Source organism: Antechinus flavipes, chromosome 2 (assembly GCF_016432865.1).
Source record: "Antechinus flavipes isolate AdamAnt ecotype Samford, QLD, Australia chromosome 2, AdamAnt_v2, whole genome shotgun sequence".
Taxonomy (NCBI): domain Eukaryota; kingdom Metazoa; phylum Chordata; class Mammalia; order Dasyuromorphia; family Dasyuridae; genus Antechinus; species Antechinus flavipes.
The window spans coordinates 157412383-157428992 of NC_067399.1; the positions used below are offsets into that span (position 1 = coordinate 157412383).

The window sequence follows — 16610 nt, forward strand, 5'->3', positions numbered from 1 at the left end:
GAAACAGTTAAGTGACTTGTCCAGGGTAACACAGCTAATAAGTGTCTGAGGCTGTATTTGAATCTTCCTGAATCTCCAGTTCAGTGCTCTGTCCACTGCACCACCAGCTCACCACACATATAACAAGAGGTAAACTGATGAGGGAGAAAGTACTAATGACCTGGTGGTTCAAGGAAGGTAACTTTTGAAGAAAGACAGGTTTCTGAGAAGCAAACATCAGCAAAAGGGTCTTCCAGACATGGGAAAAAATCTTTGTGAATCTGTGCTGAATATGAGAAATATTTAGTAGTCTAGTCTGGCTGGAATGTACAATTTATGAGTAGAAGTGGTATGAAATCAAGATAGGAACAGAATACAGAGGATCTTAAATGTTAGGCAGAGGAGTTCATATCAGGAACCTCTAAAGATGTATGAACAGGGGAATGACATCATCAGATTGTGTCCTGGGAAAATTATTTTGTCAGCTTTGTGAAGGAAGGGGAAGAGATTGGTAGAAGACAAAATGATAAGGTTCAGATGAGAGGAGATGAGATACTGACTAGATTGGTGACAGTGTAAGGGGAGAGAAAGGGACAGATATGAGAGATGAAAATTTGAATAAAATTGATGAGATTTAGCCACTCTCCTGAGGTACTCAAACATTTGTAGAGTAAATCCATGGTTGGAAATAAGTTAGACTAGATATCATATGAAGTCATTCTTCACTTGTATGCTATCTGGCAAATTGTAATCAGTATTCTCTGATTGTTGGTTATCAAATGAGGGATTTTTCAATCTTTTGAATAAAAGGCACATTTTACTTAGAAAAATCTCTTTTCTCTTTCTTTATATGTCAGATAAGTGTAAAGTTTTACTTGTAGCAATTCAAAGAATAACAATATGATAATACAATAAGTTTTTTAAAAATGAAAGCTGATTGAAGAAATAATTCTGAATTTAGGAAACTTTTCAGAGGATTCCTTTGTGACTTGAATATAATCCCAACTTAAACCTAACCTAAATCTAAACATAATTTGATTTATATGGATTTATCAATGAACTGATTCTGTAAAAACATGCAACTAAGAATCTCAGGGTTTGCATCAATTTTTTATATATTTATTTTTGTATGAAGTAATTTTTAAATTACAGAATTTTTTTCAAGGTAGAAAATTTTTAAAAATTCTTTTCCTCTTTTCCTACCCAGGAAAAAAAAAAAAACGCTCACTCTAAACAAGAAAAGGTAAAGAATTAAATATACTATACACTTAGTACATCATTGGTGCTCATTTAAAAGTTCCCTAATAATAAACATTCCCAAAAGCATGAGTTTTTAGACTATAGAAAATATTCACCTTTGATAACTTGAGACTATTTTAATCTAAGAAAAAAGCTAGCCTTGCATGTTATTTTCTAATATGTAGAAATCTGTATATCCTTGAAGTATTTTTAAAAGTTGAGAAATATACCAAAAAAATGTCATATGATTGGTGCAAAATTATCTACTTTGGCACAATGTTGTTAACTGAAAAGAGTTTATAAATGTGTTGCTATTTATAGGTAAGTTTTGAATTACTTGGAGAGGAATCAAAAACCATATTACTGTTAAAAACAGTTTTATTTAGTACATATTTAACCAAATTAAATTAAACATTGTTTAATTCATAACTCCAAAGGGATGTTGTTTGCCTTCCTCAGCTTCCTTGCCAGCAAGCAGTCAAGCATGGCTGGTAGGATCTCACTCTTAGAGTGGGAATGAAAAGAACTCCAGGAACCAATGAAGATATGACAAAGAGAAAGTTACAGGGGAAGCACAATCCACCATGCTTGCAGGAAGTTTCCAGAAGATGAAGCTCCTTGTCTTTTCAATAAGCTACCTAGTAATTGAGTCACTTGACCTGTAACCTCTCTATATCATCTATCTTAATAAAGATCCTAGTTAAAAGAGACATAAGAAGTTTATTTAAAAGGCAAATATGGAGGCTAAAAATAAAATTTCCAAATATCAAAGTTAATATGAAAATCCATGACAACTTGGGTTAGCTTGTTGGCTCTAGATATGTTGTTAATCCTAAAAAAACAAAAAAACCCAAACCCTGGCATTTCTGGCTGAGTGTGAAGACGGAAAAATAAAAGTATAAGAATTTTTTAGTTATTTCAATACTTGTTGATATTGTCCATTCTACCTTTGAACAGTTCTTGTTGAAATGTCTTCTTTACACTAATTTGAAATTTCCTTCTCTGGAATTCCCCCTGTCCTTGCAAGTCTCTCAATTTCTTTATGTCTCAGTATCTATAAAATGAGTATAATAGCAATACTTATCTACCAGAGTTATTTTAAGGATAAAATGAGATGTTTTTCAAGTGCTTTGCAACCTTAAAGTATTATACAACAGCTAGCTGTTACTATTATTATTAGCTATTAATGAAAAAGATGAGATCATGTTGAAATATTTGATGTTACAGTTAATAGGGAGCCACTGAAGTTTACTGAGTAGGGAAGCTGCATGATAAAACCTGTGCTTAAGAAAAATCACTTTGGTAGCTTGTGAAGGATGAAGAGGAGAGGAAAAAGATAAGGCAGGAAGATCAATTAGTGTATAACTTCAATTGTTGAGGAAATGAGTGATGATGACCTCCACTGAAGTAGTAATTCTGTGAATAAAGATAAGAGAATGGATGTGAGAGATGTTAGAGAGGCAGAAATAATAAGATTTAGCAACTGATAGGATATGTGAGGTGAAGGAAAGCAAGGAGTTGTGAGAAAAACCAAGGTTGTAAACCTAAATACCTGGAAAGATAGTAGTGACTTTGACAGTAATTGGAAAGTTTATAAAAATGGTAGGTTTGGGGAGGATGAGAGGAAGATATCTAAAGGAAGCATAATCCAAAGACTACTTTCTTTACCTCCACTGAAGTAAACCAATCCAGTTTACTTAAGACAAATGCTACTCCTTCAATATCTCATTCGTAATATCAAGGTCCCAGAATTTTTCCAGAGGGATCTTCTAATACTAAAGTAGATTCAAAACAATTCTGACCTTTGAAGGAAGCCTAACACAAACAACATAGGAAAAGAATTTTATACAAATAACAAAAACATGAAACAATCTTGTGAAAATATAATTCATACAGTGGAGGTAATGTCAGGGAAAATTTAAAGTCGATCTCCTAGTGCAAAAATAACTCTAATAACTTCAAATCCAACACCACTGATTCCCATTGTAGTCCATTTTATAGTGAGGTAGTCAAGAGATCATAAGTCTCTTGTGTGCAACCTGTTCTGGGATATGAATTAATGTTGTGACTTACATGCTCTATTCAGTATTCTTCAGAACATCTTGGCTCCCTGGGTTCCCCATTATGGAGATGATCCCACATTTTGGCTCCTTTATAGGCCTCCACAATCAGAGATTGTTACCATAAATCAATTTAAAAATCCCCTTTCTCTCAGATGAATTCCTATTTGCCATGATTAGGAAAAGTTAGTTTTACCTTTCCCATATTGTTAACAAGCAAAGCATCTCCAAATAAATCCTGATCTTGAAATTATCTTAACTATATTAAGGGAAAGGAAACTTGATCATTAAAACTTGGATTATTTCCAAGGTTGTAAAAAATGTTCTGAAGTATCAGAAACCTTAAGACCCAGGTAATCCCATATAGAAAATGGAATAAGAAAATACTAGAGAAGACTAATGGAGAATATGTTTCAAATTATAACCTTAGCAGAGGAGTCTTCCTAAAGGATAGCTGTGAGAAACTTGAACTCCCTCTTCTGTGGTTCTGATTTATGAAAGACACAGTCTTTAGAGGGCTTTAAAACCTCAATTATCAGGTATGTTTTAAGAGTCCATTTCAAAATTAAATGATACTAGCTCCCTGAGGATTGTATGGAAGATGAGAAACCAAAAAATGTGATGCCAAAGGACTCAATCTCAAAATTTCTTCAGAGAAAAGAATGGATGCTTTGATCAGAGGCAATGATACAGAGGGGTCCATAAGGTATCAGTATATATTTTATAAGAACTTTGATGGTATCTGCTGTGATGGTTGTAAACTTGATTAGCTCCCCCAACTTGTCACTCATCCTACTTGAACCACTATCCCATCTAGGGTCTTTCTGCTGGTATATTTTCATCTGGTCTATCCAATATACCATCATCAAAAATGGTGGTAGATAGTGGTATTCTAAAAAAAAAGTGAAGCCCCTTTTAAATCTTTGTCCAACAAACTATAACAATGCATAGAATTTAAATAACTCTGAGAGAGAACAATGAAGGTATACTGAATTCCTTCCAAGGAAGAATTAAATACTCCTGATTAGTCTCATCCACAGAGGGAGGGAAAAAGCATTAATAAGTTCACTAACTTTCATAAAGCTCACCCAGGATGTGGACTACCTCGTCTACCCCATTGAAAGATCAAGAGCAGCCAGAGAAATTGACAGAAAACTATATTCAGCTCATGATAATCTACTGTAAATTGCCAGATATCTTTTGCCTGCTCTGGATGCCCAACTACATAGACCTTATAAAAAACATAAGCAAGTAGATTTCTATTTATTTTCTTAGTATCTTCTTAGTATTTTAGCCTCTTTATTTTTTGGGTGGAAAGTCAGCAGTGAAAAATAGGAAGTAAAAGGAGAGAAATGCTTAGAAGAAAGGAAGAGCTACAGACAGAAGGAATGGAAAGGATGTAACAAAGTATCTACTTCACAGAATTTCAGAGTTAGTTTCATGGACATTTAGTTCAGGCATTTCAATAAAAAAGACTTCACTCTGATATTGCGGACAAATAGTCATCCCTTTTTTTCTTGAAGTCCTCCAATGACAGGGAACTCAATGTCCCTGGAGAAAACCCAATTCTACTTTTGTAAAGTTCTTGGACTGCCAAATTTTTCATGACATCAAACCTAAATTTGTCTTTTTGTAACTTTCACCTCTTATTTCTGGTTCTGCCTTTTAGGGCCAGAGAAAATTGTCCCTCCATGTGACAACCCTTCAAATACTTGATAGAAAACAGTCATGTCTCCCTAGAGTTTTCTCTGCTCCAAGTTAAACAACCTCAGTTCAATCCATGCTTCTTTTGTTTTCTTGTCAAAGGGGAAGAGTATTTGTCATTTAGAATTATAAGAAGACATCTTATAAGTGGTCTAGCCCCCAGCTTCTTAAACTGTGGTTTGTGACCCCTTATGAGGTCTTGTGCCTGAATGTGGGGGTTGTGAAATTATGACTTATTATTAGTAAATTTTTTGTTTGTATACATATTTTATATATCTATATACTTGAGATCATGTAAAAATTTCCCAGGTAAAAAAAGGTCATGAGTGGAAAAAGTTGAAGAATTCCTAATCTAATTTACCTCCTTTCATTTTATAAATTAGATAACTGACACCCAGAATGACTGACTGAATGAAAAAAAAAAAAGATTAAGCACCATATTAGTTGCTAGTAACACAAATATAAAAGTAGAGATAGTTTTTGCCTTTAAGAAGCTTATATGTTATAGGAGTAAATATATATAGGAGGATAATGGCCAAGGAGAGATATTTTGATTTGGAAAATTATAGTGGTGCCACAAAGATTTCTTTTTCTTTTTCTTTTTTTTTAAAATAACTTTTTATTGATAGAACTCATGCCAGGGTAATTTTTTACAACATTATCCCTTGCATTCACTTCTGCTCTGATTTTTCCCCTCCCTCCCTCCACCAGATGGCAAGCAATCCTTTACATGTTGAATAGGTTACAGTATATCCTGGATACAATATACGTGTGTAGAACCGAACAGTTTTCTTGTTGCACAGGGAGAATTGAATTTAGAAGGTATAAATAATCTGGGAAGAAAAATAAAAATGCAAGCAGTTTATATTCATTTCCCAGTGTTCTTTCTTTGGGTGTAGCTGCTTCTGCTCATCTTTGATCAATTGAAACTGAATTAGCTCTTTTTATCGAAGAGAACCACTTCCATCAGAATACATCCTCAAACAGTATCATTGTTGAAGTATATAATGATCCCCTGGTTCTGCTCATTTCACTTAGCATCAGTTCATGTAAGTCTCGCCAGTCCTCTCTGTATTCATCCTGCTGGTCATTCCTTACAGAACAATAATATTTCATAACGTTCATATACCACAATTTATTCAACCATTCTCCAATTGATGGGCATCCTTTCATTTTCCAGCTTCTGGCCACTACAATCAGGGCTGCCACAAACAGTTTGGCACATATAGGTCCCTTTCCCTTCTTTAGTATCTCTTTGAGGTATAAGCCCAGTAGAAACACTGCTGGATCAAAGGGTATGCAAGTTTGATAACTTTTTGGGCATAGTTCCAAATCGCTCTCCAGAATGGCTGGATGTGTTCACAATTCCACCAACAATGTATCAGTGTCCCTGTTTTCCCACATCCCCTCCAACATTCCACATTATCTTTCCCTGTCATTCTAGCCAATCTGACAGGTGTGTTGTGGTATCTCAGAGTTGTCTTAATTTGCATTTCTCTGATCAATAGTGATTTGGAGCATATTTTCATATGTCTATAAATAGTTTCAATTTCTTTGTCTGAGAATTGTCTGGTCATATCCTTTGGTGGTGCCACAAAGATAAAGTGAAGTGTGTCTGGAGCTGGCACAGATATATTGGGCCATATGAGGGAGTCACCAATCAGTAGAGCAGAATCCACAGTAATTTGTCCATAGTCAAAAAGCTAATGTCAAAGTGGAATTTGTAGTAAGAGAAAATTGTAGTGACCAAAATGGCTCACTCATGACTTTCAATAAGTCACTAATTACAATCTGCCTATTTCATCTGTGAAATGAGGAGAACTGAGAGACACTACAGATACTATATAATTGCATCCCCTAGTTGTTATAGATGAGAAAACTGAAGTTTAAAGGCTGACTGGCTTATCTAAGATCACAGAAGTTATAAATATTCCTGTGATTGGAATCGAGGTTTTCGGATGTTCAGCTTTTATTGTTCTTTTTTGGGGGGTATTATTATTTATCTCTTGTTTATGTTTTTCCTCCCCATCTACATGATAAAACTATGACATAATTTATATCACATAATAACATAAATAAATGTCACAGGAACCTTAGTTATGACAATAGCCCCTAATACTACCAATCCCTCCTGCCCAGCCCTCCAACCATCAAATGGAGAAGTGATTCCTGTAGAAAATGGATCCTTACTGCCAGACAAATGCCACAAATAAAATAGGCAAGCCAGCTGAGCTGAAGCAGCAGAGCACTCAGAGGAAGAGAAGGAGACAATATCTGCCAGGCAAAGTCAAACTATCACCATCTCAAGATCCTGAACCAAGAGCATTAGGAATAGCAATGCTTTTGGCAGAGTCTAAAACTATTTTCCTTGGAAACAATCCCTGTGCAGAAGGAACCTGGCAGCTACTCTTGCAGGTCCTACTGAATTCTCAGAAAGGAAAGTTCTTGCCACCAAAGACCTTGGCATTGTCAAATGGTTTAATATCAGAAATGGATATGAATTTATCAGTGGAAATGGCTTTAAAGTAGATTTGTGACCATGGAAGCATTGGACTTGTTGCTTCCACCTTCCATATATATTGTTTCTCCCATCTGAGTATTAGCTACTTGAGAGCAGGAACTGTCTTATGTTTCTCTTTCTATCCCTAGTGCTTAATACTTAATAAATGCCTTATTTATTCCTTCATAAATGAGAAAAAGGGTTTAATCTCTTTGCATTCATAGTTGTGGATAATGACATAGGGCTTTTCCACAAATGACAAGACACCTAAATCTAGGTAAATTTGAATTATGTAGGGAATAGTGCTTTAGGCCTAGAAGTTAGGATTATCTGTGTTTAAATCCATCCTCAGACAACTACTAACTGTGTGACTCTAGAGAAGTCATTTGACTATTTACATCAGTTTCCTGATCTGTAGAAATGGGGATAATAACAGCACCTAAGTTCTACAGTTGTGAGGATCAAATGATATAATTGTAAAACACTTAGCATAGAGCCTGGCATTTCTAAGCATTATATAAATGTTATCTGTTGTTATAATTATCCAATTAGTGATTTCTTTCTTCTTTAAACCTAGGGATTTTTAATCTTTTTTTGAATGGGAGCAGTTTTTTATTTTATTTTATTTTTATCTCCTTCAGTTCTTATCTTTGCTGCTGGAACTAGGGTGAGAATTAGAGTGAGATGCTGACAGTGCAGATCACTGACTAACTGGGGCAATGAGGGTGCGAATTGATGGTTGGCCATGTTGAAAGTACAAGTCAGTAAAAAAAAAAAAAAAAAAAAAAAAAGAAAGTACAAGTCAGTGTTGGGGAATAAGGCAGAGTAGTGGCTCTGATAGAAACTAGATAAGGCTCAGAAATAAATAAGCCTTCTGGAGATGCTCATAGTAAATACTTTTGTTCTTTTTTTTTGTATTTCTAAAATTAGAGTATATGGAGGTAATTACAGTTCTATATAATGCTTTATGGCTGACAAAGTGCTTTCCCACAATAACCCTGTCAAGTAGGCAGTATAAGCACTATTTTCTTCATATTACAGACAAGAAAACTAAGCAAAGAAGTTATATATCTTGTTCATGGTCATGTGTTTATTAAACATCTAAACCCTCATTTGAATTTCAATTTATTCACTCAAAATCCAATGTAGTTTCCAGTATAGCATACTAACTCAACCTCAAGCTTTTTTTTTTTTTTTTTTTTTTTTTTTAATACTTCTTGGCAGCATTATACTTGGGTTCAGGAGAAGACTTGAATTAATGGATTAAAAAGAATTTTTCACATTATCTTGTTTCCTGGTATTGCTATTCCCCCAGAAAAATGAATACTTACTATAACAATGTATTACTTTTTTCCCCTTACCTAAAATGCTTGGAATTGCCAAAAAATTTTTGTTCCCAATATATGTCTCCTGTTATTGTAAATTAAAGCCAATTATACAGTATTGGAAAACAGAAATTTCTTCTGGGGTTGATGAATCAGGAAATCCAATAGAGACCATGAAGATTTAGAACTGGTGGGCTATTTAGTTTATAAAAAATCACCCCATAACATTCTTTCATTCTGGCAATATGGTAATGGGAGACTTTATTCACTGGAAAATGTGACAAAATTTCCAAAACTGGATTAAGAATTTTATATGTAAAAAGGTGTTTGAAAAGCTATCTGATAATATTAAGAGACACAAAGATTCATTTTTCAGTTCAGGCACTTATAATGCAACAGTTGAAATTTTCTAAAGTTTCAGGTTAATTATATGTTCCTACTATTTTTAATTTTTCTTAAAGCTCTATTTTATATTGAGTTTGCATTAAGAATCAGATCTAGAAGGAAGAAGCCCCTTCAGAGCTGATCTAAGAACATGTCATGTATTAGAATATAAAATTACAGACCTTGAATTTCTTTCATCTCCATCAAGGATACATTAGTTTTAATAAGTGAATGTATCGAAAGCTAAGATTATAGGAAATTCCTATGAGACCTCATGGGACTGTAATTGATATTATTCTGAGTTTATTTCAGGAATGAAGACTCCCATATTGCATCTCAAAAGTTCTACTCTTAGGGGAAAAGCTCATGACCTTAAAAAGCTTAGTACGGTGTGAGTCAGATCTCACAGGTTCTATTTCTGGTTCTGCTACTGGAATATTACATGACCTTGCACAAAAAAAAAGTGAAAAAAAAGTGTGCATTTTCTCCAAATAATATGATCTCCATTAATCCTCAGAGCACTCCTGGGAACTTGATGGTCTGCAACTTTACTTCCTCATTTTAAAATTGGAAGTCAAGAGGAATAGGTCATAAGGTCATAGACCTAGTGATGAAAGAGACTCCAATTTCCTATAGTGAGGAAGCTGACTTGTCCAAGCTTTATAGACAGAATTTGAACCTTCTGACTGAAGAGTCCATGAGATTTCCCTTGTTATCTAGCTTCCTCCCTTCCTTCCATTGCTCCATTGCCCAACGATTCAGAGATGTCAGAAGTTAAGAGGAGAATCCAATAGTACTTACTTACAAACTAGTGCAATGCCTACACGGGCTGTTACACCCATTAAGCTGATTGAGACAGTAATCTGTAGAGAGGTGGACTCCATAATGCCAGTTTTATTTGGAAATGGCAAAAATTGTCCTGTATTGATTATAATATGGGGAACACAATTTTCTATTAATATAGAGGATTAAAATTTCCCATGGGTCAAACGTTTTCTTTTTTTATAAAACTGAGACTCAAATTACTTCAAGAAAACTTGTAGCCTTGTAGCACTGAGCTAATAGTGCTCTACCGAAACCCAGCAAACGCTGAATGCCTGGAGCGGAAAGCCACTACAAGTCCCATAGTGCAGTGGGGCAAAGAGGAGGAACAAAGGTCTCCCTATACCCGGAGGGGGAAGCTAGACTTGGTATGGAAGATAGTCCCTGGGTTCGGTTCAATGAAGAACTACATTTCCCTATAGGACGCGCGGCAGTGCTAAAGGTGGACAGGCTAAGGTGGGGTGATGAGAACATCTCACCCAGACCGTTTCCTCCAATGTCGAGCGATACTTTGCACGCCGGGATTTGTAGTTCAGAAGTTGTTCGAAGGGAGGTAGAAAAGCTAGTCTTTGTCGCGCGCTTCCCAGTTGTTTTTTTTTTTTTTTTTTTTCGGTTGAGGGTGGGAGGGAAAGAAGGAAAGAGGTGCCTTGTCGGTAGGACTCCTGCACTTGCGCGCTGGGATCCTCGTGGGGTGGGGGCGAGGCGGAGTCACGACCAAGGAGAGCCTGGACTGGCTGAGCGCGTGAGTTTGTGGATGGGGTGGATGGGAGGTGGGGGCCCGCTGGTCGCCTTCTCACGTGGTATAGGGCTGGTCAGTTCCGTGTTGACACCTCCTTCCTTCCCTCCTCCCCCTTTTCCCCATGCCGGGCCCCTCCCCTCCTTCCTGGAGCCCCAGAGGAGGGAGTCGCGGGCAGGCGGCGGCCGTGGTGGTTTTGGGGGCAGTGGATGAGTGGTCGCGCCAGGAGTGGGTGGGGGAGGCGCCGCGCGCGCGCGTGTGGGTAAAAGTGTGTGTGTGTGAGAGAGTGATTGTGCGTGTGTGCCCACCCCGGCGAGGCACTGACCGTATGCCGTAACCCGGCGCAGTGGAGGCGGCTACCTTCCCCCGAGGCTTGGTGCTCGGGCGTCCGCAGCGGGATGTTCTCCCGGAGGAGCCATGGGGATGTCAAGAAATCAACTCAGAAAGTGTTGGACCCGAAGAAGGACGTGTTGACCCGCCTAAAGCACCTCCGAGCGCTGCTAGGTGAGGGGGGGGAGAGTCACCCAGGCACGTTGCTAGGTGACTGGGGGATGGGGGAGACCCTGGGGGCGCGCACGCGGCTGGACTGGGGAAGGTGCTTTGGGGCTCACCTGCCCGGTGCAGCGCGGGACTTTCCCGAAGGGCCACCTTGCTCACCCTTTGGCGGGGTGGAAAACTGTCCGGAGTTTCCGGGTGCTGAAAGAAGCGTCTTGGAAGAGGCCCCCAGATGGTGGTGGGGCCCCATAAGGAGTGCGGGATGCACACTTCCCCCCAGATTCTCTCCACAGTTTTTTTGGAAGGTACGGAGGGAAATTGGGGCTTGGAGGGCGAAGAACCGAGCAGCGTTGTTTTATTCATGACTGTCATTGGCTTAGCACATTGCCTGGCGCTTAATAAATATTTATTGAATGGAATTGAATTGGACTGGGCACATCTCCGTTTAAAAACACGTTTCGAAAGGTTTTTGCAGTGGATCTGGGATCTTGGATCTTGGATCTTGGAACTCGTAGGTACCCTCAGGGTAGGGACAGTTTTTCCCTCTGAGTTTTGAGAGTAGACAGAAGCAAGGGCACCAAGTGGTGCACTTAACTCTTAACTTTTTAGTCTTATCTGGCCGTGAAATGGTTCAGTTTGTATTTTGACACTTGCCTCCGGAGTTTTAAAGAGATTCACCTTTCACCTTTTATAAAGAAAATGATGGTTTTATTCCTTTTCAGCTTTAGGGACTGGTAGGTTTAGGTATGATTTTCTGATGGGGGTTACTGTAGTTGATAATATTGCCAACCCATCTGGGTGTGAAAGTTCTGGTAATACTTCCTGTCATTTTGAATAGTGTAGGTATTCTGCTGCTGAGTCTTGGCTCTGGTGGAGATGCTTTGTTTTGGTTTCCATTTTCTTATCTTTCTAGACCGTTTCATTTAAAATGAAAAGCTTTTTTTCTCATTATAAATAGCTTTATCTTAGCCTTTAACTATATGGCAACCAAACCAGATTAAAAAAAAAAAATCCTTATCATGATTTATTGATGTAATTTTCTAAGATATAAGCAAAACATCCATTTAGTTGGGAAAAGTTTGAGTCTTAATGTGACCAGACTTAAAATAGTTCTCATAAACTTTTGTTTTGTTTTAATGAATGAGAATTTTCATAAATCTAACATGTGTTGCTGATCATTTTCACTTAGATTCAATGTCAAATTTAGACTATCTGACAGGAAAAGAGCAGATTAGACTATACAAAACTATCTTGACTCTTATTCCATGAAAATTAAACAATCTAGGTTTAAAATGAAAGCTAAATAAATATCTGCTGACTGACTTTTTGATAATGACTTTAATAAGCTAGTGTATAATTTTCATGGCAGTGAATTCTGATTTTCTTTGTGCCTTAAACTCTCCTACTTCCCCCTCTGCAGTGTAGTATTTCATTTTGTGTAACATTCTAGATCAATACCACTAATTAGTGATATTTTTGACAACTAAACACCGTTAAAGTGCAAATTTAAATGAAGCATTTGCTATCTAGTGAATGTTTTGGCTAAACTCTTGTTCTTTTGACTATAGAGAAAATTGATTATATTTTGTAAAGTTTGGTCCAGTTTAACCTCATTGATTTTAGGTTTTTTTTAGGCAAAAAGTATATTCATGTCACTTTCAGAAAGATTTTGCTTTTCCTCTGCCCTGTGTTAATTGTTTTACTGTGAGGTTTGTGTTTCATTTTATCACACCTTATCATATACTTTGATTTGTGAGGCTTGCATACTACCAAAATCATCTTTAATTTTGTAAAATTCAGAAAGTATTTATCAATTTTCTCATTATTTTCATGCTTGTATTTTTGTGATACAACAGGCATGATTAAATACATTTGGTTTTTGTTACATGGCAAAGACTGTTGAGCTACATGGAATCAAATTGTGATCCAATGTTTCTGGAAATTTGTAATCCTTTACATCCATGTCCTATACCTTGCTTGCCTTGATACTATTTTTAGAAATAAAGCTTAAATTGAAAGATATAAATTAAGCCATGGTTCTGGGAGCTCTTTAGAAATAATTGTAATTACTATTTTGAAATTTGCTTTGTGTAGCACTTTAAAGCTTTTTATATATTATCTTCTTATTAATAATATTTTCCTCTGTACACAAAAATGCTACTGTCAATATTCCATTAGTAAGATAGAATATAACCTTTGGGATTTTTTTGGATAACATCTGATCCATCCTTTGTGAACAGTAGTCTGTATTTCAAGAGAAATGGGTAAGATTTTTTCTCTGTAGCCTGATTATCTGTGGCTCCATTATATTATTAAGCTTCCATATACACATATATTTTACATAAGAGATGTGTGTGTGTGTATACATATATATATGTTTATAAGTACATTTATATATACACATACACATATATATGTAGGAGATTCAATAGGTACTCTTAATCTCATTTTGTAGATGGGAAAACAAGTATAGTGGCCACATTAATTAATGAATAGATTAAAAGCTTTAGGTGTATTGCCTTTCCAGTTTGGGTGTCCAGACCATACTGTTGGAATTTTGTGATGGGGAAATCAGCCACGTATATAAAACCTTATAGGTATCAAATGAAAACTGATGCCTCATTATTTCTGGGTTCCCAAAGGTTATGCTAATAAGGCATAAATTGTGGAAGCTTGTAACACTACTTGAAAGGTTAGGATGAAGAAAGGAGAGCAAGCATTTCAGAAAAAGATAATAGCCATAATATGGTTATGGAATTGATGATGAGCATCGTGTAATCATGTCTTAATGAAGAAACTAACTTTACAAGAGTGATAAGTGCAAATTGAGTATAAGTAGGAAATAAGAATAATCATATAAAGTACTAACCTGTAGGGAGCCAACATGGTAGGAAATAGTGAGGTTCTGAACTAAAAAAGTGACCTCATCAATTAATATGCATTTATTAAACTCCTACTATGTCAAATATAGTGGATACAAAGATATCAGTGAAACAGTGCTTAACCTTGAGGAGTTTACAATATTACCAAGGAGACAGCAAAATAGATACAATATAGGAATGAAAGAGACTAAAACACTAACTTTTAGGAAGGATTAGAAAAATAAAGGGACTGAAATCAGAGAGACCAGTGACATTTAGTTCACAGTCTGGTTTAGATGTTAGTAATCAAAATCGAGATGAAAAGATGAAAAAGATGAGTCACTTTTTGAAGGAAAAAAATGGATAAGACATCATGTTTGCTTACATGGGACAATGAAGATGATAAGAGTTAAAGATCTGATTTAAGTTTTAAAACTTGATGATAAGAACAGTGGTGGATTATTGACAGAAAAGTTGGGCTAGGGAAGATGATGAATTTGTTTATAGAAAGATCATGGGGTAGAGTCAAGATAGTGGAGTGAAGACAGTATTTTGCTATTTGAGTTCTTCTACTACACCCTTTCCACAGCAACTTAATATAATATATTAAATGGAATTCTAAATGGGAAAGTCACAGGGAGTCATTTTTCTAGTCCAGTGTAGCTTAGGAAAACAGAAAGAGAATTCTGCAGACATTGGGGTGGAGGCTGGCCTGGAGCGCATACAGCAGAAGTGTCACTTAGTAGTGGCAACAGTACTAGCTGTGGAGGGAGCAACTCAGGACACATGAGCAGCAAGAGGACTGAACACTGGGTCAAAAGAGATCCTAGGGGACATCAGTGATGGCACTGAGAAGGAACAGATACCATCTGGCAGCTCTATTGCCCATTACCCAGTTTCTGGTCAGTTTCAGGGGAGAGGAGTGGAGTAGTTGCAAAGAAGCAGGGGCCCAAAGACCAGAGAAAAGACCAGGAAGGCAGTGACTAGACCTTTCCCAGATCACACCACTTTGAAAGCACTGGAAACTTACAGATTTTCAGACTGAGTTGTGAAAGCATCAGAAGGACGTAAAAGACAGAAGCTCAAACCCAACATGACATAAAATCTATAGTCAAGAAGTAGACTGGGAAAATGAGCAAAAATAGAATGTAAAAAAGATGATCTTTTTAGCTTAGTTCATCAAAAGCTTTTTGAACTTTACAGTCTGACTAGGTCACTTTTCTGATTTAATTAAGGAGAAATCTAAAATGTACTTAAATGAAATGACTTGTCTATCCTGAGACACTAGCTATTGCAGTTAGTGACAAATCTAGAGCTAGAGCTTATGCTTTTCCCCTCATAGCCTATAATTTTAAGTTCCGCAGATAGGGAAGAGAAGCCAATACAAGTAAAGCAGTAGAATATCTCAAGGAAGTAACATGTTTTGACTACTGTCCCCCCTCAGACCCAGATGGAAAAGTCCATGATCCTGAGCCCCAAAGCCTTGCATATAGCAGTGTCTTCCAAACCACCAGAGTAGGTCCAGCTCAGTTACTAAAACCAAATATTGAAGGGAGAAATTGTAGAGAAAAAGGGACCTGTTTTCCTCATCACTGAAGCAACAATTTCTGATTAATTACTGTCCGCCAATGGCAGATATCCCTCCCTGACATTGGTCTTACTTCCACCTCAGCCCTCACCTTCATCATCTAGGGAAGCACTTCCTGTGGAGAAGGAGTGAGCCTTCCACTTATAGGGCAGACAAGGCAACCTAAGCTTCAGTGTCCAGGTATCCTCATGGAGGATAGTAGGCAGTATGTGCCAGGCAAGTCACATCATTTACTTGGAGCACTGTTTCCCTTCAGACTGATGGAGACAACCTAGATTTATTCTTGCACTTATTCCTACAACCCCAAGGATTCAAAAAATTCTGTTCCCCAATTTTTGGTACTATCAGATGATTTAATATTAGAAACTGTGATAAGATTATATCAGTGGAAATTACATTAAAGAGGAAGAATTTTCTTCTCCTTCTTTGTCTGCATTCTAATAACTATGCGAATTTTCTATTGGACTTGGCTTTGAAATCTCGCATATATGCTATCTCCCTCATTAGAATGTGAGCTCCTTGAGAGTTAGGATTATCTTTTCTATTTCTATCCCCAGAGATTTGTACATGGCAAGTTCTTATTAAATGCTTCATTTATTCATGGGGAAATGTTTTCACTTGTCAGTTGATGGTTTGAACTTGAGGTCAGGTAGGAAGACAAAATGCCCAGTTAACAAAATTTTTTTCCTTTTTTTTTCCCTTTTAAAATTTCAAGTGACTGGTAGAATTCTAAAAAATATTTCAGGATATTCATTGGTTGAAGAAAGTAAAAGTTGACTTATGGATAATATCTCAAAGTTTATGTTGTTTTAGCAAATTTCCCTAATTTTCCCAATTTCCCAATTTTTTTTTTTTGATTTGCTGCTTAACTTGTGCAAATTGTTTTTTTTGTTTTGTTTTGTTTTGTTTTGTTTTTT

At 36.7% G+C, this 16610-nt stretch overlaps 1 protein-coding gene across 1 annotated transcript in view; it reads left to right on the top strand.

Annotated features, from left to right (window-relative positions):
- The first annotated feature begins 10956 nt into the window (after nucleotides 1-10956).
- The window catches only part of RALGAPA2 (Ral GTPase activating protein catalytic subunit alpha 2), a 397768-nt gene continuing 392114 nt past the window's right edge, over nucleotides 10957-16610 (top strand). The window contains exon 1 of the mRNA XM_051975852.1: nucleotides 10957-11253. Coding sequence (XP_051831812.1) covers nucleotides 11148-11253 — 106 coding nt within the window. The 5' untranslated portion in view covers nucleotides 10957-11147. The remainder of the gene's footprint in view (nucleotides 11254-16610) is intronic.